Source organism: Lates calcarifer, linkage group LG9 (assembly GCF_001640805.2).
Source record: "Lates calcarifer isolate ASB-BC8 linkage group LG9, TLL_Latcal_v3, whole genome shotgun sequence".
Taxonomy (NCBI): Eukaryota; Metazoa; Chordata; class Actinopteri; family Centropomidae; genus Lates; species Lates calcarifer.
Window position 1 is genome coordinate 9,545,733 of NC_066841.1, and position 23,780 is coordinate 9,569,512.

Sequence of the window (23,780 nt, forward strand, 5' to 3'; positions counted from 1 at the left end):
GTAAAGCACTGCCTCATGTGCAGGAACGTCATAAGTCAATATCACCCTTTATGCAAAAAAACCTTCTGCAAAGACCCCTCTGAAATGTGCGTGCATATGTGTGCAGCAGGCAATCAATACAACCCCTTTCCAGCTCAGTGAGCAGATTGAAAAAAACACTACACATGCCTAGCTTTCCCTTGGTGAGTGTGCAGGATACACACACACACGCACACTCTTACACACGCGCACATGCCCACATGCCTTTCAATCAGGTTTTATCACCATAGAGATACTGTAGACTCCTCCTTTGTGTGTTGTGAAAAGATTGGAGTGCTGCGATCCCAAACCACCACATTCATCATGATTTACAAAGGCTGTGAGTAAGCATCTGTATGTGTGTTTGTGTTCTTGTCACACACAGAGAAAATGTCAAGGATGTGAACTACTGGTGGAATAAAAAAGGCTGTGTGTTTGTTTCAGCATGTGAAAATCTGCACATTCACTCCTCTCTGCATTTGTCCCTGTGTTTTGATGTTCCAGACTGCGGGAGCTGCTCAACACATTGAGGTCAGTGGGTGTTGTGTTTCAGAAAAAGAAGGGGGTCAAATATTAACACTGAGCCTCTGTGTTATCAGCAATCTCGACCGGTGAGGCAACGAGCTGCACTGCCTCGGCAGAAATGAACTGGCTCTCAAAACACTGACTGTCTGGGAACCTTTCAGGAACTGAAAAAACAGCTATATTTTTAGATTGGCCATTCATTTTTAACATTGTGCTGTGGCACGTGAAAGTAGTTTCATAAGCCCAAAATGTAAGAACCTGAGTGTATGCTGTTAGAGGTTTGTGGAACCCTTTAGACATTTCCCTGAGAGCTAGTATGTTAACTTTTATTTTACTACTGTCAGAATGAGCAAAGCCCTAGACAGTATCTAAATGGCTGCACTTGTATTTACTTATGAGATATCACTAAACCCGGCAGCAATTTATGATTTGAACATTTTATTTTACTCTAATTTTTTTATTTTTTTTGGTTTATCTTTCTCAGAGTAGGAGATCTCAATCCAAGTTACTTTCTTTTTTGATTAGAGCTGCTTGACCTATCTCATGCTAAATCAGAAGAAGCCACTGCAATCTATTGTCTCCTGTCTCTGTCAATTAATTGCTCAGCAGGAATATTTTTTTGCAGCAGACATGTTATGATTCTGATGCACTTTATTGTGCCTATTGGGAAACTGGATCCACTCAGATTCATGCACTGATTATAGAAACTTATAAAAGACAAACATGTGCCAAAACATTAAACTTCTTGATTGCTAAATATGTACCAGTCATTTTTCATTTATTCTTTTGCAAGACAATAGCAAGAAAGCTTACGCTGATTTGCCTTCGCTATCCAGCTTTACAGCGCTGGCACCTTTCTTGGCGAGAAGTGACGCCACCTTCTCCACCTCGCCATGCTCCACTGCAGCAAGCAGGCGCTCGTCATTTTTGTTCCACTCGTTGACCTATAGGGGATGATTTGGAAAAAAGGAGATAAAGACAGAGAGAGAGGAAGAATGGGGGGAGGTGGAAAAAAGAACACAAGAGAGATGAGGTGAGACGAAAAGCTGATATCAAAAGTAATCAATGGGGAATGGGGAACCAGGGAGTGGAAGACAGCACAATACAAATAGCTGTTTATGTATTTCAAATTAAGCATTTCGCATTAAGCTAAACAAAATCATCATAATCATCATCAGCATCATTAGCAGACTAACTCCACAGGATGTAAACAAAGACATCTTACAGTTGTTCTAACAGTTATTAGGATATATTGGATATTTCTTATCACTATGATGTATGTATGTATACATGTGTACAAGGTTTTTAATTTTAAGAAAGTATGTGGCATCAATCACTTACCCTTCTCCCTAATAATAATGGATACATTCCTAACAATAAAAAGCTGTAGTCAGACATTAACAGACACATTAGCAAATCTTACTCTGCAGCCAAAATGGCTGAGATGCCCTGAGTAATGTTTCTCAGAGGGACAGAATGTTTTCTTGGCTCTTCTGTGGCCCACACAAAGCATTTGCATCCATATGTGAGCACACACACAAGCACACACACACAGAGTACACATTAGCAACATCCAATGTGGACATACACACCAACACACACAAACCAAATGGCCTCACATTTGTATCGCTGACAGGCTGTTCAGATAGAGAGAAGTCAGCTATTGGAAAGCTTCAAGCATGATCTCACACAGAGACTATCTTGCAACAGAGCAGTCTGATGGCACAAGATACAGCACAGTGAGTTTTAAGAGCTGTCTACCACTGCATTTACCTCTGACCAAAAACATAACTCTAAAAAACATTACAAAAAATACATCTACAATAACCATATAAAGAGGACTATGGACTCAAACCATAACAAACCAAACTTAGCAACATGATAAGTGGTGCAGGGCGGGGGAACGGGACTGAACCCATGGACCCCAAACATGTTGGCAGCTCAAGTTCACTAGTCAGCTCTCCCTGCAACCACCTGTGCATATTAGGATGCAGTACAGTATCAGATTTGACCTGATAGCCTACTGACCTACACGTGATAAGGCGCTGAATTCTCAGACTTCATAAATACTGTGGTGGCAAACTGTACCCTATTTTAGGAGAGCAATAAGCCAACATAGCTATACACGGTGTAAATAGCTTCTGTGGCAAACACCCAAATGCAATCACTGCAATACATTTTGCACAGCTGGTGGAAAAATGCAGGGCTATAAAAATCCCTTCTGTCACTGAAACAGCTAGGATGACCACTGAGCTCTGCAGCCTGAGCCACAGAGTCATTAATGTGGACCACTGAGGAAATGAAAAATACATAATTGTTGGTGTTTTGCAAACGAAACAAAGTCAAAGAAGATGGAAAGTGGAGAAATATTCTTGCTTCCTTGCAAGGAGTTCTGGAAAACTGTTTCTCATCCAGTTGTAAACGAATGCCCCCACACACGATATCCAAGACACCTCATGATCCAGGCTACAAAGCATTAAAGCCAGAGGTGAGATACTATTTACGAGGTGGTGTAAGATGAGAATGCTCTCAGACAGATTGGAAATAATAGACTGGATATAAAGCAGCTAAGCACTGACAGAAACATGTGTATAAGATATTTGAAGCTACCAGGTGTCCTACCAAGTCTATGAAGGGCAGTGATCGGCACACCCAACAGAGTTGATGAGTTTTGCTTAAGTCAGCAATTTGTGACGTGGAAAGATCAGCTAATGTTGTGAGTTTTTGAATTCAAACATACTACATTGCCTTTACTTATTACTAGCATGTTATCACCATATCCAGATGCTTTGATGTATCAGTGTTTCTGTTTCACAGTGCATTGTGCAGTGTATTGACAAATTTGTGAATGTTGTCTGTCTGTTTGATCTGTGACTCTTCATTTGCTCACGTTTTGTCTATTTGCTCATGTTTTCTTAAGATGCAGTATAGTAAACTGCATACATGCATGCCTAACAACAACAACAGATATTTAAGGTTCATTATATAGGAAATTTTGTTGTTTTTCCAGAGTTGAGTTGAGGGCTATTTCACACAACAAATGCCATATTTGAGTATGTGTGGCTATTGTTTGTATTATCAACTGAATTAATTCTTATTAGACAATATGCATTGTTTAAACATTTTCCATATAGTCTGGGGCAAAACATTCTCAAAATTACAGAGGGGTTGGAGCATGAGTGAAAGTGTAACAGAGAAGTCAGAGAACGTGCATCTGACTGTCACTATGATTAGGTGTGCAGTGAAACATGACACAATAGGAGATAGCTGGAGCTATAAAGGACATATCCCATATGGTGTAGTGAATGGGAGTCCTTGTTTCACAGAGCTAGGCTGAATTTGCCTCCCAGTGTGCTGGTATGAAAAGTCTCATGATTTTCATAAAGTCATGTGTTGTTCAACCAGCATGAAGGGCACTGAGGTAATCAGATAGTAAAAATAGGTACACCTATGAGACAATGGAAGAACTGAGAAGAAAAGATTAATAGATTAAGCCGTAAAGGAAGAAAATAGAAAAGGATATGCATGTGAATACACCCTATGCCTCATGAAGTACTATATTTAACACATTTAATTGAAACAGATGCAGTGTTTGTTAAACAGTACGCACTACTCTCCTTATCATGTTATGTGGACATCAGGAAGGGTGGAACTTACTGCTGTAATTGAGTGCCTTTGTGATCTGGAAACAGCAGCAAAACAAACTTGCCTCTACATGACATATCAAATAACAGCAGCAGTCGGATATTGTAAATAGTGAAGTGACATTTAATATGACTTCAACCAGGCTATTACAGTTAAATTTAAGCCTGTATAGTGTGCACCTGAATAATCAAGTAACTGATTAGATCTCAAAAAGGAAAAAAAGAAACTTGTTTGATGTTACATCTGATTTCTTACTAGGAAAAAGGAGAAATTAATGGTTGAATCTTCTCATTTCCAGTGTCTAACCCCAAAGAAAACTCTACACTGCCTATTCACATGAAACCCTGTGCTTGACTAACAACTTATCAGGTTTATTTCTGTTCATTGCATGCTGGGATTGGCTCCAGTTTCCCTGAGGCTGCTCTGATCCAACCAGGAAAATTCAATCCTGCATCCATGCCAATTCCACATTGAAACCCCAAATTAATTTATTATTTTTTTAATGTCTGTTGCAAGTACTGAATAAGCTTTACTAAGTTTTCCACACTAGCATGCAGCAGGACATAAATAAGATGTTCCCTTATGATACTGGCCATTTCAGTTCCTGGTTTTCATTCAAGCAACAAATATTAAAACTCCCGCTATGAGACAAGTTTGAGAGTTGTTCAGTTTGGAGGAGCAAGTCACAGATGACACAGAATGATATCAAAAAGGCAAAAATACTGGTGCAATTGTACTCAGTCTAGCTACAGAAGTACGCTAGGAAAATATCTCATATAGGGAAGATACAGGCTTTTAAATGTACCATAAAATGAAAGTACTACCCAAGTTTATCCTTCAAATGTAGCCACCTAAGATTTACAGAACAACCAAGAGGAGACAGTTGCCATTAAAGGTGGTCAAACACACAAACCTGTCTGACCTAACACGGCAGTAAGAGAAGTAACCTGGAAATTAACAAGTTAGCATGTGGTTTTAAAGTGAAGAGGGGCCAAGGGATCTGGGTAATGTAATTCTTGATTCAGAGCTTTGCACTGTCATTAAAATCATTTCCAAATAACACCAGACAGCCATTTTTCTGTACTAATATTCGCTTCAGTAGATATTTGTTCATGCTGTTGCTGGTTGTCAGTTCCTTTGTAAAGAAACTTCAGAACAGTTAGGACAAAGAAAAGAGTAGGAGGGCCCACTACCCTGTGTCTCCCTACAACTGCCTTGTTGGCAAAAGTTTCACTCTAAAAATACACAACTCTGCAAAAGCCTTTACCTCATCTGAACCTCCACCATGTCTGCAGAACACAGTCCACACTCCCTTTCTCTATCAGACAGAAATATGTGCTGTTCCTGTTTATTATCATGTCATTTATTATTACACAAAGGGGGCTTTATGACAGAGAAACCAGTCTTATAACATCTGCACATCTGTGTCTCAGAAGTGCACATTCTCCAGAGTTCATGATTACTTTCACTCGCCTCATATCAAGCAGGACTTTTGACCGCAGTGAGAATCAAAAGCTGAAAAGAAGTAAATAAATAAATAATTGTCTGGGATATATGCGAAAATATAAGCATTTGGGCTAGTGGATGATTTGGTTTTTAAATGGCAACATAAAAGAGACATCTCTAACCAAAAACCGACAAGTATACAGTTGACATTTGCAGTGAATGCTCCTATAATGGTCTCATTAATTAGACCTGCAAGTGGGAGAAAAACTGAAATGGACTTTGAACCCCTACCAACACAAATGCCCCCTACCAGCACTAATAGAAAAAATTACAGCGGAAACACTGATGTATTGTATAGCATGATCGTGCCTAATGGCCTCTGTGATTTTAATAGGCTGGACAAAAAAATGACAGGCCGTCACCACAGAGCAGCATGACACCGATAGTATTAGACTACATTGTAATGGACAGGTTTAAGTGGAGCGGAAAGCACTGCTCCAGTTTCAGCCACACACATAACTAGTGTCAACGCAGGGAGGTTGATGAAATAATCATGTACTGGGTTGGTTCTAACAAAAAGTGATGGAACAAAGTGTGTTGGAGAGTTTTCTACACAAAAAACAAAATAAAACAGGAAACTGTAGCCTGTACTGAGAAAGGGAGAGAGAGAGACAACAGCACCATATTGTAGTGGCACATCAATAAGGAAAATATCTTCATATCCTTAAAGTAATAACAATTATTAGAGATTTAACTTCTTTTTGCTTTTTTGGAAATATGATTTAACAAATGTTTCTGTCATGGTTTAAAAACATTCCTGCGTCCATTCAGTGTAAAACAACTGCATATGTGGTGGCTATGCTGGATGGGAGTGCAAGTGTGGAGACAAAAAGCTGACATGGTTAGATTTAGAGAAGCAGTTCCATGCTGGGAAAAAGTTACATTCTGGGGATGCCTTTGATTCATTTTTAATATCGTCATGTCAGTGTCAAACACATCCCCAAAAAATCATCATATCAGGCCAGCCCTTGCTGCTGTCATCTTAAGTACCCCTCAACCCCTCATTAGAGCTGAAATGATTAGTCGGCAGAAAATTAATCAGCAACTATTCTGATAATCTATTAATCATTTAAGTATTTCTTCAAGAAGAAAAGCCAAACATGACCTAGTTCTGAGTTGTGAGGACTTGCTACTTTTCTTTGTGTTATGTGACAGTAAATTAAATATCTATGGGTTTTCGACTGTTGGGTGGGTAAATGAAATTTTAATAGGCTTTTTTCCTCTTCTGACACTTTTATCAACCAAATAATTAATTAAAGAGGAACTGGCTGATAATTTGTAATATAATCATTAGTTGGAGCCCTACTCCTCATCATATATAGTCTGAACACAACAGAGGAAAGAGCATGCTGAAGACTGTACAAACACCACACATACTCAACAGTTAAACCAGCCCACAACAGATGACCTCTAAATGACTTTGGACAATACCTGCTTGTACTGAGTATTGTAGACTTAGCCCACATTGGTCTGCGCCAACTTAAAGTCATAATGTCACTAATCCTGAGATTATAAACCAATAAAGACCACTGTCCTTCTATGTGTTACACCAGGAAGTGAAATAGATCACATTTTCTCTTGTCTAGTTGTTTCCTCAACTGCCTCCATTCTCCCTGCCTCTGCTTCAGGTTCTCCCTCTCCTTCTGTTTCTTGTGCTGCAATAAGTGTGTTTACAGTGGGATCAGGGTGTGGACAGCAGTGTTTGTTCCCTCTCTGTCTTTAGCCTGACACTCATTAAGACACACAAAGAGTCTGCTGATAACACTAAGTGTTTCCTGTTTGTCCAGGCCTGAGGCTGGCTACAAAGACAAGGACAAGAGAGCAAAGAGCAATGCCACATGCTGAGAGACAAAGAGACATTAGATTAGTATGAATTTTCCTACTTATATCCTGTGCATTGTTTTAAAATTATATTTTAAAGACTCCTTCTTCCTTACCTCCCCCTTTCCTTCATCCCCCTCCTCTCCTTAGGTGTTAATTTCTCTCTATTTGTGAAGTCCTGAAAACAAATTATGGAATCACAACTTCAAACATCCAGTCATTACTACAGTGTTAGACTTAATTGCAAGGAAAACAGATGTGCTTCAAGTGTGTGTGTGTGTGTGTGTGTGTGTGTGTGTCTGTTAATCTAATGGTTTTTGCATAAACATTTCTGCTCAGTGTTTTTTTTCTGTTTCTCTGAAGTTTCTCCGTTCTCTGAAGGAAAAACAAACCAAGATTGGGAAACAGTAATTCCTACATTACAGTCTGTATGTTTGTAGAGTTCAGCCACTAAGAGCAGACAGAGTTAAAGAGAAACATTTACTTTAGAAAAGCTTAAGTATTCTCCTCCAAAAAAGACAAAATAACATTTTTGTTGCTCTACAGATAAAAAGGTGGTTGATGGTCTCTAACTAAGTTAAGCTTGACCTGTTAAGAAAAGAAACCAGGAGGCCTGAGTGGCTCTACTGTTTGTCAGATCTACGCACTTTGTGAACTCAGGTGACCACATGTTAAGCAAATCCTTTCCCAGGAAGTCTAGAGATTAGAATCAATTATAATGCATATCCATGGCAAATTTCATGGAAATCTGAGATTGACTTTTCCAGATGACTTGTCATGGACTAAAGTCTTGTTTAAGGGAAATCTGACCTGACTATGGAACCGAAATCCCTGGTAATCATAATCTGGGAATGAAAAATATCCCCAACAAATTTCATGGTGATCTATCCAGCAACTGTCAGGAAATCTTGCTCTAGACTGAAGCGTTGGACTGACAGACCAGCCATAACTATGCCCTGCTGTTAAGTGGGGAAGAAAAACAAAAAACTTTGCCATGAAGAAGAGAACAAAAGGGAAATGGGAAGAGACAGAGTGGACTGAGTGAGGAAGTATTATGTCTAAAGATAACACACAGAGAGACTGACAAACTGAACGGATGGAAATGAAATAAAACAGACCATGTCAAGTTATGTCAAGCAGGAAAGGAAAAAGACAAGCAGTATGAGATTATTAAAATGAAAATACAGATAGACCCTGTTAAAGTCTCTTCGCCCTCACAGGTTCTCAGAAGGGGGAACTGACCAAACATAACATGAAAACACAACACCATTCACTCTTCCAATTCACACGCTAAGACAGATTTGTCTTTTGGGTAAATGAGAATTTTGTTGTCTATGGGATTACATGCAGAGATGAGAGATAAAGCTAAATAAATGCATAAAGAAAGGTAGGTTAGATGGGATTGAGACAAAGAACAACACAGATTTAACTCCAGAGTGGAACAACCTCAGAGAACACAGGTTACAAGAATATTCTTTGTTTGAGAGTGTGGTTTGGAGAACACAGGAGGGCAGCACAGAGAGGAAGCAGGGGAGAGGAGCAGTGAACAATGTACAGGACAAAAAGGAAAAGAAACTGAAAGAAAGACAGAGTTTTACACATCTACAATATCAATGCCCTTTGATCAGCGATGGCTGCTAACTTCAAACCCCTTATCTGCAACAAAGCAGATGCTCAGATGTCCTCAAACAATACATCCTTTCTCTGGGACCACAGCTGAAACCTCTTACTGCCCTCTGTGGCACAAACACACATCAAAACGAGCACGTACTCATACGCATACACACACCACAATAGTTTACTAGACTCTGTCTGAAACTAAAACCCAGAATAAGAGAGTTTGTAGACAGAAATGTTAAACAAAGACCAGATGGTTGCTCTCATAATGAAAGATGTTTCCATGTATTTCACAATACTGCCCAATCTGGAGCGCACGTTTAGACAATGTAACACATTTAAACAATTTTTCTCATTTGGCCACTTCGTTTTAGATAAACTGCAATTTTACTAACACCACTATTGCCTTGCTAAATGGAATTTTCTCCAAAAATCAGCGAACATCGGTGCAGTCAATATATTATCCATATACAGTGCGTACATCAGCCAATGATGTAGTTAAAAGAATATTCTAAAATTGCACTCCTATAACACTGTTGGACTCACAAGGGAAGGTTTGGGGCAAAAAAAATTCTATATCAATATTTATTCAGTCTTATTTATTCCACACATTCTTCTTCCTTGTCAAAACCAGGTGCCTACATTACCCACAGTGCAACTCAACCGCCAACAGTTTGGTTAGCAAATCAGGTGTGTTATGCTAGCAGCAGCTAATGCAGCCTTGAGCCTCTAGCCTCAAGCAGATATCAGGAGCTGGCTACAGAGGTCTGATAAGCTCACTTTCTAATTACACAGATTTTTTTAAATTCTCAAAGGTGTAGTCTCCAGATGTAAGAAATCACTTTGGGCAATTTATCACACTCCCCAAGACTTTTATGTATAAAATAAGCAGTATTACCCTTTACAGGCGCCAATGAAAACCAAGCTAAATGGCAACCCTATTAATGCCAAATATCTGCCAAGGCAGCTTCTTTGCATTAACCTTGCCAACATCCAAGACAGGCAAGGAGGGTGTCAGTGCCCTAGATGCACTGATGAGAAATGATTTTCATACGAACCAAGTTGCAGTTATCAAGTAAATTTATCTTAGATCAGATGGGCACCTTGCATAGTGCCTTAAAGACCTTATTTCAGTTATTTTAAGTCTTTCTCTATTTGTGTTTATGTATACTGAGTGTCATTCAGTATTAAGTGAAATACTATTATATTTATTTTTTAACTGACAAACTGAAGGTATGATGTGATCTCATTATTGCTTTAAAGGTCTTTCTCTCTCAGCCTTTCCACTGTTGACAGGACATCAGCACTAAGATTTAAGAGAGAAAAAAAAATGTCATCACATCATCCATTAGCCTTCCTTATCCTCTCTTCACTTCACTTCAGTTTGGGCCCTTGAAAAACTCACATTATTTGACCTCTATTCAAAACATTTCCCTCTGACCCCTCCAATTACCTCTTATGTCAATGCTTTTCTTGTGCTCCTCTGATAAACAACTTGTGAAGGCAGAAGAATACTATGAGGTCATCGTGACTCTAGGAAGAGAAAGCCATTTATGTTCTCATTCATAGATGCTGAGAATACAAGCATCAGCTCAATTTGTAAAAGTAAGTTCAGAGTACTGCTGGAACTACTCCATTCTTAAGATGAAATACTGATGCAGATGTCCTGCATGGGACATTTATGGGTGCAAGAAGACCTCCAGTAAAAAATAGCCCTCGTGCAACACTTCCTCCTGACACAAATAGCCTTTCCTGCCCTATAAATAAACACTGTTGAGCTTGGAAAGCAACCAGCCTCATTACGCTCGAGGGCTGCTCATAAAGTCAGTGGAGTAGGGCAAAAATATACTGAATCACTCACTTCAGTCAGAAAAGGGGAGTCAGTGTACAAAGAATCAAAGTAAAGTAAAAATTGAAGTTACACAGCCTCATTGACAACTGTGTTGAGTTCCAAGGACACAATGTAGTGCAGCAAACTTGAAAAAGAAAACTGTGTTCTTCTAGTAACTCAACTTTAAAGTGGTGGCCACAAAACTGTCTGTCAGTTCCATCACTTAAATCATTAAACAGAACTAAAAACACGTCTAACAAACGTTTGCAAGTGAAAACAGTTCTCGGAAGTAGGCAGCAAATCAAGCAGTGCAATGCCAAAAGTCTTTCATGAAGGAAAGTTCTCATAGTTTTTTTCAGGTGAACTGAGTCTAACCCTTCCTCCATCCATCCATCTCCAAGCATGAATGTTGTTCCAGTTGTTCAGAGCAGGCCAAACTACACAACCGGTCTGAACCTAACTGGGGCGGGGAGCCTGACTGAACTTTTTAATCAAATAGGGTTCCTCTCTGGCTTGCTTTCTTCCCCATCAACCCCAATCTCTCGTCCTTTATCTTAGTCCTTTAATCATCTCGTCCATTTCTTGTTCCTCATTACTTCTTCATCTTCATCCCTTTTTTTCATTATTCTTTACAACTCCTCCCCCTTTTCCCTAACCTTTCAGCTGCACTCCCCTCATCTGCCTTATCTGCTTCTGTCTATTTTTCTGGTGCTGCCATCATTATCAGTGATTAGTTGCATATTACACCATTACTTCATCAAAATGTAGCTCTGAACCATGTCAACAGACGTGTCAGTCTAGTGAGTCATGCCGCATGGGAACTTTTAATTCACACAGATGAATGCACCTCTGCAAATAAATTCTCATAAACACAAATACATAAACGCACACACAAAGCAGCAGACAAGCACCTTGCATCATCACCAGTGTCCTCACACCCACAGAAGACAACAAACAAGCCCATGCACAAACACACCCACACATAGATGAGCATGCAAACACATGCACGGTCACAAGGATCGCACCCGCCTCCCTTTACCATGCTCCTGTGCTTTGTGTATTTGCTGACAAGCAGGTTTCCTGGCTGTATGTCTGTAGTTCATGTACACAGGCGATAAGAACTATAGAGATCCCATGGGCAGTTCTTGCTTTAATTGGATCCATGTTTAAACAGGCCCTAAGCCATTTTCCGGTGCCCTGACTTGGACTAATTTAAAACTATTTCAAGTCTGTATATTTTAACATCCTGTAAGGGCATGTGGTCAAAATCAAGGGTGAAACCTTAAGGATTATGAGCACAGTGATGCAATCAACAGCTAACTAACTGTAACAAATAATTAAGCAGCATAGGTGGACTGGACATCTGCACACTACATAGGATACTGCAAGCAAGGAGACTAGTACAAACACAGAGAAATGACTCCTCATTACTAATACTAAGTTGGTTTCACCAAAGAGAAATGACATTTACTTAATCCTTAACTGATTCGCCTTGGGTCAAATAGACATAGATTCACAGATATATTGTGTTCATGAGAACAACTGCTCTAATACCTTAGAAGGTGCCACATGATGCAGCAGAGAAATCACTAATAGGCTTCACCCATAAAACATCAGAAAATTGTGAAAAATACCTTTATTCAGTTCAAAATGTTGTAAAACAAAGAAAAACAACAAATCTTCACATTTGAGAGGCTGGAGCAAAACAATGTTTTTCTGTTCCATTTCAGTTGGCCATGGGGTGACTAAGTGAGGGGAAACCTTATCCAGTGCTTGACTTGCATGTGATTGGTTGGTGGGTCACTCATCCTGACAATCATGATTGATTCAAACTGATAAGTGTTGTGAATCCCTATCACCTTTATTTTTTCTTCTCTACATTGTCCATATACATGTTTTTACATTGATGTCGACAGTGAACTGTGTTTACTCTCAGCTGGATCTATATACAGTCTGAATTAAATCTAACATAGTGAGTGTGAATAGGGTCATAGTTGTCCCTTGGACTCCTGACCTATCTCCTACTGACAACACATAGACAGACACACACCCTTCCTCCACCTCATCTCTACCAGATTAATGCCAGGCTGTCCCTGAGGTTTTACTGTCACTCCCAGTACTAATACCCTTTCACTACACCCAGCCAGAACAAACCATTCCATGCCAAACCAAGTCAGTCTGGGCCAAATCAAACAGAGCCAATTGGAGATACTTCAGGCTGTGCTTCAGTTAAAGAGAAACCTATAATTGAAGGACTTCAACATTATTCGGTTGCTATATAATGATTTTTATATAGTGGCTGCACTATGTTTCAACTTCTATGGAAAAAATTGGGTGGTAACATTTTTTTCTAATGGCTATAAATGTATTTATGTACTAAGCAGCAAATGGAATATTATGGCTTTGTGTCAACTCAACAGTGCACAAGGCATAGTTAAGAAATGTTTTCAGATGACTAGCATGTGATTTTTCTTTGCAGTTCTGCTCCAGACACATTTCCTAACTCTTGATAAGGAGCACACTGTTCTTCCAATATTTACATAGCTAAATTCAGACTCCATAAGCATCATAAACACAGCAAACTGTTAATGTACATTTTAGTCTCCAATATCATGTAGCTTGGATGAACAGAAGCCATGAAGCAGCTGTGTAGAGTGAGAGCAGACCGCTTAATCCACACATCAATTAGACAGAAAAGAGAGTGGATGATAAGGGGAGTGTGTGTGTTTGCACATATGCTGGATACTGGTCTATGCACATGGATGTGAAAGCGTGTGTGTGTGTGTGTGTGTGTGTGTGTTTTTGTGTGTCAAAGCCTTGAGTAATCCCGCTTAGTCTAGCAGCTGGGGGAGCAGATTTAAGTAGTGTGGCAGTATGAAGGGCTGGGAGAGGGTTTAATACCAGAACCACTGTCTCAACAACAGAATACTAACAAAGACTGGATATGTGTGGGTATGTGTAAGTATGTGTGCATGTGTGCACACAACAGCACAGTCAGTGAGTAATGTGCTTGGGGGATGGTAGTAAAGGACTGAGAGTAAGATAATAGTCTAAGCAAATTAACTAATTTAGAGCAGCTCTGCTCAAACAGCAGGGACTGGGTTGTTAATGTGGTCTCAAAGGGTCGACACACACTACAAGACTTAATTAAGACTCCTCTAATTACCCATGACTGTTTTTTCAGAAACCCTCAAGAAAAACTGTCATGTTTTTCTACATTACAGAATGGTGTTTGCATTGTTTTACTGTGTGTAAATTAAATTATTGCAGTATGCTTTTTGGGGCAGATTAGCAAAACTCAGGATTTTTATTTTGTTTTAAATCAAAAGTCTTGAAAATGATCAAGTACTGAAAGCTGGAACTGAATGTGTTTTAAGATTATTATTCAAAATTGTATTCACAATCAAAGTTTTCTCAATTTTAGACTGCTCTTATACGGATATAAAATATTTCACATACCACTTAGTACTAAAACTAAAATATAGTATTGAAACATGTATCCAAACAATACCCAACCATAGTGGCACTGAACCAAATTAAATCTTGGATCTATTCCAACTAAAACTAATAAAAGCATTCACATTAATACGGATTGTGCTGTTGGGCCCACATATTTGAAGATCAATCTTCTACGACTGAACTAAGATTTCAATTAATTAAAAGTATGTTAGTTTAATTACAGACACAGAACCAGTTATTGATCAACCAACAGACAGAATACAGCATCATTTACATCGTTACATCACCTTATTTTACAATGGTTTTGTGCCCACCTCTGTTCTTTATAATAAGGTCAAATTGATTGAATTTACTTTAAATTAAATCAATGAGGTCTAATTTGAACATGACAAACTGAACCACTCTTATATACCTCTCAATATTGTCTGTGCAGGACAGCAAAACCATTTCTGACAGCTGACTGTTCAGACAAGGCTGGAGCAAAAATGCCTGTAAGTCTTTCTGTGGCTGTTTGCCAAACCCATTCCCAGAAACCAGATTACACCGTCTGCTTGTCTTAAACACTGCACACACACAGAGAAACTCCCTCATTATACTGACTGTTTGGCCAAATAGGCTTAGCCGAAATGATCCATAAATGAATCCCAAAATGTCAGTGATGTATTCCAAAGACATATTCAGGCAGATATAGACAAACAGAAACAACACAAACGCAGACACAGAGTCTAGCAGACAGACCTGCAAATATTTCAGAAAACACACATACTTGGACACACACAACACTTAGAAGAATTCCTCTGATTCACTTTGACCTTGCATAACTAAACACCTGCTCTCAGAGTTTCAAAGCAACTCTGGTGTTTCTCCCTTTTAAGTAGTGTGCATGGAATTTTGGTGGACATATTTAATGTGGAAAAAGTCAGACCACAACACAGCCATGATCCTAGTGCAGAGAAAAATCACACATTCATGTATGTTCTCAGTTAATCTTTTGTGCAGCATTTACACTGTATAATATTGAGGTTGGAAATGCATAAGCACCTTTAGTGTAGGCGGTGTTTTCACACTCCTTAGTCTTCCAGTGCATTCACAGTACAGCGTTTGAGAAAGCCGATCTACTTAACGTGGTGACATATTCTGCTGAGTCTGCCTGACTGTAGAATTTAGATAGTTGGCATGTTGTATCCATGGCCAAACATATTTTCCAACAATTAAACACACTGAAAATAAAAGCATTCTGCAAACATGATGTGTTTTTTGTCATGCTTGATTGAGCAGAAGACATCAAATTGGAGGGTGGAGAAAACACTGACTTAGTTAGCATTGGATGTGATAGGTCATTCAAGCACTGACATATTTTTGTTTTATTTCAATACATACTAATAGCCTGCTGCCTATATAATCCCTTACAGTACAAGAATTACATGAACCAACACAGTGCAGTGGCAAATGGGTGCACTGGGTGGTGTGCGATTCATAATTCTTTTTCTGTGTGAGTATGTATAGTCTCAGATTATCTTGACACAACCTGACCTTCACATCTTTCCTATCAGTAATAAACACTTTTAGTTCTATAGCTGACACAACCAGGTACAGCAGCCTAATCAATAAAACAGCACCTATCCCTGGATCATGACGTCACATATACAGCATAAACTATAAAAATGTATCATTCCAGAGGAGATTGGTTTGCAGCTGAGCATTAAACTTCCCAAAGTATGAAAGGCACACACAAACAAGGGTTATGATTCAGACAAACTAAAGAGTCTAATCAGCTGTTATATATATTCTTTATCTCCCTGTTACCAACTATCATCCTTACTATGTATTGAGTTTAATATTTAAACCCCAATATATATTATTTATAGCTTCACTACTGCATCATATGGAAGATGTCCTGTGCATAAATGGTTACGCAATTCTTGCTGCATGAAATATTCCTCATATTTGGAAAATTCATGATATGAAAAAATGAAGCTCTGTGGGTCTGCACCATGTTTTGATGTACTGACCGCTGTGCAAGTCAGGTGGCATATGACGAGTGAAATTAGCTAGAGGAATTATGTGTTATGTGTTGCATGGGGTGTGAATATCTGAACAATATAATTGCGATTTATTGCTACAGTGACAGGAAAGGTTTTTTTTAATAATAGACACTTCAGACGTGTCAGAGCAGGAAAAGCATAGGTGGAATTAATAACATTAATGATGGCTGCATTTTATCTAGTTTTCTCAGTTCCAGGGCCCTGGTATTAATAAATCATTGGTGTGGCTTAACTGGGACATTTAAACAGAACTGAGCCATTGTTAATGTTATTAGTTGCACCTGTTTTTCCTGATGTATGTTAAAATGTCTGTTATAGCATGGAACATCTTTTCAATAAAGAATGCAAAGTGCATTGTTGAAGTATGCTTGAATTATGTTGTGGTCTTTCTCATGTGTATATTTAAATCATGAACCATCCATAAATTTGAAAAATATACAGTCAAGGTTTTATTTTTAGGCCTTATCAGTCAGCTCTACATTTAGCCCATTTACAGCCTGTTTCATATTATAGTAAACACACAATTCCATTCTCTCCTCCATTACCATTTTTTTACACTTCTACCTTATATAGGTCTCATGCTGTAGAGGTGCTTGAATAAAGGCCTTGGCTGCGTGATGTATTCAGTTCACTGCACTGCAGGACAATCCTCAAAGTGAGGCAAGTAAAGATCTGACAATGAAATATATATTCCATTACACATCATCTGGAAATGTCTTGACTTCATAAAAAAGCTATTTACGAGAGCATTAAGTTTCTGTTATTTTGTTAAAAAATGAAGGGCTGGTTTTGGGGGGAACATTCCTGAGTAATCTGTCACTGACACACACAGCCTAAAATAGAACCAAAAAGATATTTTCTTTCTGTTACGGTTGTTCAGGGTTTCTATAAAAAGCAATGGAATGGCTATTGGCTCAGAGGATAAACATCCTGGCTTGCGAAACTTTTTTTCCTATCTTAATCATGACCATTAATTTTAATTACTAAGTGTGCAATATAATAGCTGTACTGTTTTACCCAGGTTTCTTCTGCTAACAAAATGAATGTGTTGTTGAAAGAAGGTATAATGGTACAGTGTTTCACAAAATCGCTCAAGAGAAAATCATTTTATCTGTAATCTCAAATATAGTTGGCCAGACATGCTTTTCCAGGATGCAGTACGACAGAAATACACTGTTTTCTGATTATAGTGCGTAAACAATACACACAGCATTACATACATACACAGAGGGTATAATATTGACTTGGATGATGGGCAGGGTTTTGCATGAAACATATGTACATACTGCACAACAAAACAGCTTCCTTTTCCAAACAGTACTATATCAATGCACACACATGAAAACAGGGTTTTCTTACAATTAAAAGGCAAACCGAAAAATTATGAGATGTCCAAGCGATTCAAACTGTGACAATGTATGTGGGTGTGGAGTCTGCAAAGGCATGCATAACTGCAAATGGCTTCAGTCGTGTTTCCAAGCAACATTCACATCCTCTGCTCTTCCCTTTCTTCTCTCAAGCCGCCTACGACTGGCTATTTTAGTGAGGACAAGCATTTCACTCCTATTTACAACTCTTACTGTAAAGACGCAGGCTTTGACTGGAAAACACCTTGTAAAGGTGAGACAGCAACCATCCATTTCACTCACTGAGGAGGAATTATTGTGACCTTGCAGCCCAATCCCAATTTCCTAGAACAATGGACACTATTGTACTCCCCAACGTAGCTGGCTGAATTTGCAATCATTTACTAATATTAGGATGTAGGCCCATGCAAAATTGCAGGCCGTTAAATATTAAATCAGACAATGGGGGGGAAGCCGCTTTTCTATTAATATAGATGCTTCTATACTCCTTCTTAATGGTAACTGTACAGTGTTCTTCAAGTCTCTGATTTGATTTGCTATCCACCAGCAGAACTCTTGCTCTCTACCCAATAATCCATGTGCTAGTTATGCCTTGCAGTATGCTGTGTCTATAACTAAGTTAAAGCAGGGAGGTACTCCACCTAATTCTTCCTCTGTGGGACAGTCTCTCTCTCAACAGAGCATGCCATTAAACCAGACCTCACCATCCTGCCCCGCCACACACTCCTAATCTCATGGAAACTGTCTACATAAACCAAGTGTCTCATTTAGTTAACACTCTTCACTCCATTTCCCAACATCTCTACTTGTGACACTCCCTCTATCCCCTTCAACTTATCCCATTCATTCAGCAACCCTCCAGACTTTTCCTGTCTGGCATTTGACTCTGTGTCATTACAGTCACCGTGACAACAGATGAGTCAGATGCTGTGGAGACGCCTCACTTCCTGTGAGTGTAGAGTATCTTACCGAATGAATGACTGAACCAATATGGAGAAATTCCTCCCTGAAGACTGATTCATAGTCAGCAGGATCAAATCCTCTTTTGGAGCAGTGCAGAGTCAGAGCATCTGAATATATTTGTGGTCTTTGTAGGATTAATAAATGAAACAACCAGCCAAAGTGACTCAACATGAAAAGTGTGTGGTTTTTGTGTTGTCTATCTGTATAAAAGTCTGTGTCACATCGCTAACAACACAAATCATGGTTTTTCAGTTGACACGTTGTCATGTGAAACTGAGCATGGTATGCTTTGTCTGTTTATAAGAGCTTAGCGGGAGCTCTAAATGGATTATGTAGATATTATTGCTGAAATCTATTTATTTTATTTTTCAAAACTATTTTTCTCTTAAACAAATAGCAAAATATCAACAAGTCACTGGGTGCTGCTGACCCCAAGGTTGAGAAACTTGGTCATAAATCATCTGCAACTACTCAAGCCAACAACATACACAGACAATGACTCAGCCGTGCAGACATACACAAGCACATATGGTTGCATGTGCACAAACTTTACAAAGCCATGAACATGTGTTACAGTACTTACATCAGTTTTTCTAAACTTGGCTTTAAGGCTCTTCATGTTCAGTCTGGTCCATGCAGTCACTTAGTCAATCACTCAGTCAAGGCTGTGGGGGGAAAAAAAACACACAGATGTTTAAACTCTGCTTCTGTGATGTTTGCTCTTTTCAAATATGATTTAGCGTTTCTGAAAAGACTAAACTACCTGACTTATGGAGTTTTATGTGACACTAACCACAGGTGTAAATGCACAGAGCAGCATCAGAAATTTATTGTGGCAGTAGACCACAACCTTAATAAATTAACATTTTCCTGACAAAGACTGAAATATGCTGTTAATTAAATGTCCAATAAGTTTTCATAATTAGTTTGATCACAAAATGAGAAACTTTTGAGTACTAGGTAGTTTTGGGAATGGACTTAACATAACACATGCAATTCTAATTTAAACCTGTTGCTGGAAATGGTATCCGGCGTTGTACTGTTTCCCACAGGGATGTCTTGTGGCTGTATTTTTGCGCCTTAACTACCTCAAGAAATTTCCCCTTTTTCATGCCTGAAATGACCTTGTCGATTATTTGACCCCAAAATATGCCCGACGGGCATTCAAGCCAAAATATTATGTTGCGCGCTGCACTATGTAAGAAATTTAAGACTCTTTGCAATGAGCACTGGTAGTTAGGTCCGAAAGGGGTCATATTTTAAAATGTTTCAATTCATAAAGGTTCTAATGCATTCAAGGAGGTGTTTTGTGCAGTAAGTGGGTGCACCAAGGACAGCCATGTCTGGGCTCCTCTGGCAACATTCAAGCCATTCAGATTAACACATCTGCCAACCACATTCATAAAACACATACCTTTTCTGAGGACTGGTGACATTTACTGTGACATATCAGCAATCAATCAATGACAAAACTTTGCATGCAAGATCAAAACCACAATCAAGAAGTGCTCGTATTGAGAACATCTAAAGATAACAGAAGCTAACTAAGACACATCATACAAATGTGCAGCCTCAAATTCAACTGTATCACAGCAAATTTAACCACTGAATCCACTGTCAAACTTTCTATCAAAGGACAAACTGAGTTCAATGTAATGGCCACATGCTGTTACCAACAAACAATTCAGATCACAGTTGACCAACTAGTTACCTGAGCATATTTTCATACGGCTCCTAAAATCATGATTGAGCGGTCAAACAATAAGAGTTGTGTACGAAAACGTGAATAAACCAGGGAGAAGCTGCAACTCGTTTAGCACAAAAAAGTATCAAACGCGCGCGACGTGCATCGTTGTACACAAAACACTTGAATATCAGATTGAACGCTTTGTAACTGCGCCGCGGGACTGCACAGAGGTTACTTGTTTAATTTACCACCGGGACTTACAAACACTTAGTTAATAGGCTTCTGTAAAAAAAAAAAAAAAAAAAGACTGGTCATCATTTCGACCAACGACATCTTACATTAAATGAAATTAGTGGACACTCTTACCCTGTTATGTGTTGGAGTCGCAGGAGGGCTGGACACATAAAAGAGACTGACACACAACCGCTTTTTGTGCCAAACAGACTAGCTACCGAACCGGTGAGAAAACAGCGAGCCGTTGTTGAGCTTAGTCGAGCAGGAAGGTGCATAAAGGAGAAGAAAACAGTGCGCCCGGAGCTACACACTGTCCCGACTCGACTCGCATACATTAAAAGTTGAGCTGTTCACGGACTCTCGCCTGCCTCTCGCTCGGGACTCAACTCAACTCAACTCAACTCAACGGCTGTTGCCCGGTTTAGGAAAGTGACGTCACTCTCCCAGTGCTCTCGTGACCGCGGCGACCGAGCCCTCTTGTGTTCTCCATTGTGACCCATTCATGTTCTGGTTAAAGGGGTATTTCCCACAAAACCACATTCACACATCCAGAGCAGGGCAGTAGAAAATAAACTTTCTCACTGTTACAGATATTACTTTTTGTTAATTCACCAGAGTTGTTTAAATGAGAATCCCTGAACTCAAATATCCCCCACCCCACACACACACATTTTACATTTCTTTGTCATTACTTGGAGTCTCTTTGTGGTCCTTTGATTCATTTTCCAAGAAGTGTCCAGTCACTTCTCCTGTGCCTGATTTAATGTATCTTTTATTTGAAATAATAAATCAGTCCATATACACTCAGTGACCACTTTATTTGGTATACCTGTAAAATCTAATGCAATCCAATACAACAGCTCAGCGATAAATTCTAGTGGTATGTTATGTTGCATTGCATTAGACTGTATAGGCTTACCTCATAAAGTGGCAAGAGTGTATATTTGCTTAAAGGGGACCATAAATTTAGTTTTGTGCTCCCACAATGTTGATGGACTTCCAAGAGACATAATTTAAAAGGAGTGGACAAAATCATTGCAGCAGAGGTTGAGATATCCTGACTTAGTCCTTAAAATGGATCAAGCTTCCAAAAAGCCAGATCCTACATTTCCCACAATGCATCTCAGACTTGACAAAACTCCTCCAGACGCACAGAAGACATTAATTACCTGCTTCAACAGGCTGTCTAGTCCTTCTAGTAATGTGATACCTGGTCTTCATGTGTAAAATCAGTGGGTATCAGTGCATATCATCTGTAAAGCCAAGACACTCTGCCAGTCAGGCAAGTCATGTTGATGTTATGGGCCTATGTCGCAACACCTCTACAACGAAACTTATTAATGCAGGTAAGAACGTGTCTGAGCTGTGAGGTTGTAAAGCTGATGCCATTTGCTAAGTGGAGATAATGTAACCTAGGCTACCTCACTGTCTGTGTGTCATAAACTGAAACTATTCATTCAAAGCAAATATTATCAGCCTATGTCTGTTGAATAAATTAACTTTTCACTCCATTCATAATGTATCATTCATATACACTTTATTGTGGTCTGTTACAAACATGAACCTTGCAGATCTTAAAATGAGTATGAGCAGCTGTGGCTTCCAAATTAAGTAATTTTGGGATTTCTGTGTGAACAATCAGGGAAGGGAAAAAAAGATTGTGTGACACAGATACACAGATGACTGCTAATAGGTTAGTCAGGATAGGCAAGGTGTGACGCCTTTTATATGAAATTTTGACTCAACATGTACTATGACTCTAATTTATAGGGCAGTAAAGAATGTGGGCACTGGCACAGTCTCAGTATATGTTGAGATGGTGACATCTAGTGGAGAATGTATTTACTACATTCTTGTTTTGTAAAATGAATAAGTAATAAAATGTTCTTCTCTGGAAACAATAAAATAATAGGCTATTTACAAAATTTAGAAAATACTGGACTGGTTCTTGTCTGTAGATATTCACACAGTTGCTGAAATATTGCTAAAAATGTGTCCTGAATGCATGCATTGTACACACACACACACACACACACACACACACACACACACACACACACTTCAACACTTATTATAACATATGTGACAGGACAAAAAATCTCATTCAATTTGCATTGCGTCTGTGTTATTAGGAACTCTTAACAAAAAAGAAAGCTCTATCTTTTCTTTTAGAACCTGTCTGCTCCCTTCAGGTCAGAATGCATCAAACACTGAATTGACCTGACTGATGGGTGGCAGGAAAAAAGTTTGTTTGGCCAATAAATGATTCAAAGCAATTAACAGCAATGCTCAGTGTTACTTCAACACTATAAATGCAGGAATGAACTGTAACTATAGAGAGGATGAATGAACTAGGGAGAGGAAAATTAGGGTAGGCCTGTAGTAGTTCAGTTAAATACCCTTTTGGGACCCTGAGGAGCCACTTTGCTGGTTAGGGAATCCAGCCTTGACCTTACACAAAAATGCAAATGCAACATCTGCTCTCTTTCATCTCTATAGACAGGAGACGGACAGAATGGCACAATTAAATCAGCCCTTTTCCCCTCTCTTTTAAATGGCTTAGTCAACCAAAGCATCACCTGAGTTTTTAAATGGTCATAAAAACATTCAAACTGTTCGCTTGTGTGTCACATGTAAGAGATTTAACAACATTTTTGTGATATTCATATTTACCTTACTCTCTTTTTGTTGTCTCAGATTAAGGAGCACTCAAACAGATGCCGCCATACTGCAGCATTGTTTCAAAATTGACCATTTCCCGGTTTCATGGAAAACTAGCAAGTGTTTGTGTATTCTCCAACAACAAAGAAACTATAAGCCAGCTGTTCATCGCACACGACAGCATACTACAATATAATGTGTATATCTTTAGTTCGTGGGCCGTGTTTGAAACAAAATGGTCCACAAAAAGGTTAGGACTGAGGTTTAATGAATGATGTCACTGTCATGTGATTAAAAACAAAGAGCGTTCATCTGCAAGATAGATATCGCCTTAGAGTTTGGCGTTAACAATTAGCTAATGTAGAAAAACCTTGTTTTATCCACTACCAAATGCTTTTTAG

General features: G+C 39.0%; 1 protein-coding gene across 2 annotated transcripts in view; it reads right to left on the reverse strand.

Moving 5' to 3' along the window:
* The window catches only part of rai14 (retinoic acid induced 14), a 36,623-nt gene extending 15,485 nt beyond the window's left edge, over positions 1–21,138 (reverse strand). For both annotated transcript variants that reach the window (XM_018670506.2, XM_018670505.2), the window contains exons 1-3: positions 20,851–21,138; positions 19,381–19,462; positions 1,357–1,487 (exon numbers count right to left, since the gene is read on the reverse strand). In XM_018670506.2, coding sequence (XP_018526022.1) covers positions 1,357–1,487; positions 19,381–19,416 — 167 coding nt within the window. In that variant the 5' untranslated portion in view covers positions 19,417–19,462; positions 20,851–21,138. The remainder of the gene's footprint in view (positions 1–1,356; positions 1,488–19,380; positions 19,463–20,850) is intronic.
* Between the last annotated feature and the right edge of the window lie 2,642 nt (positions 21,139–23,780).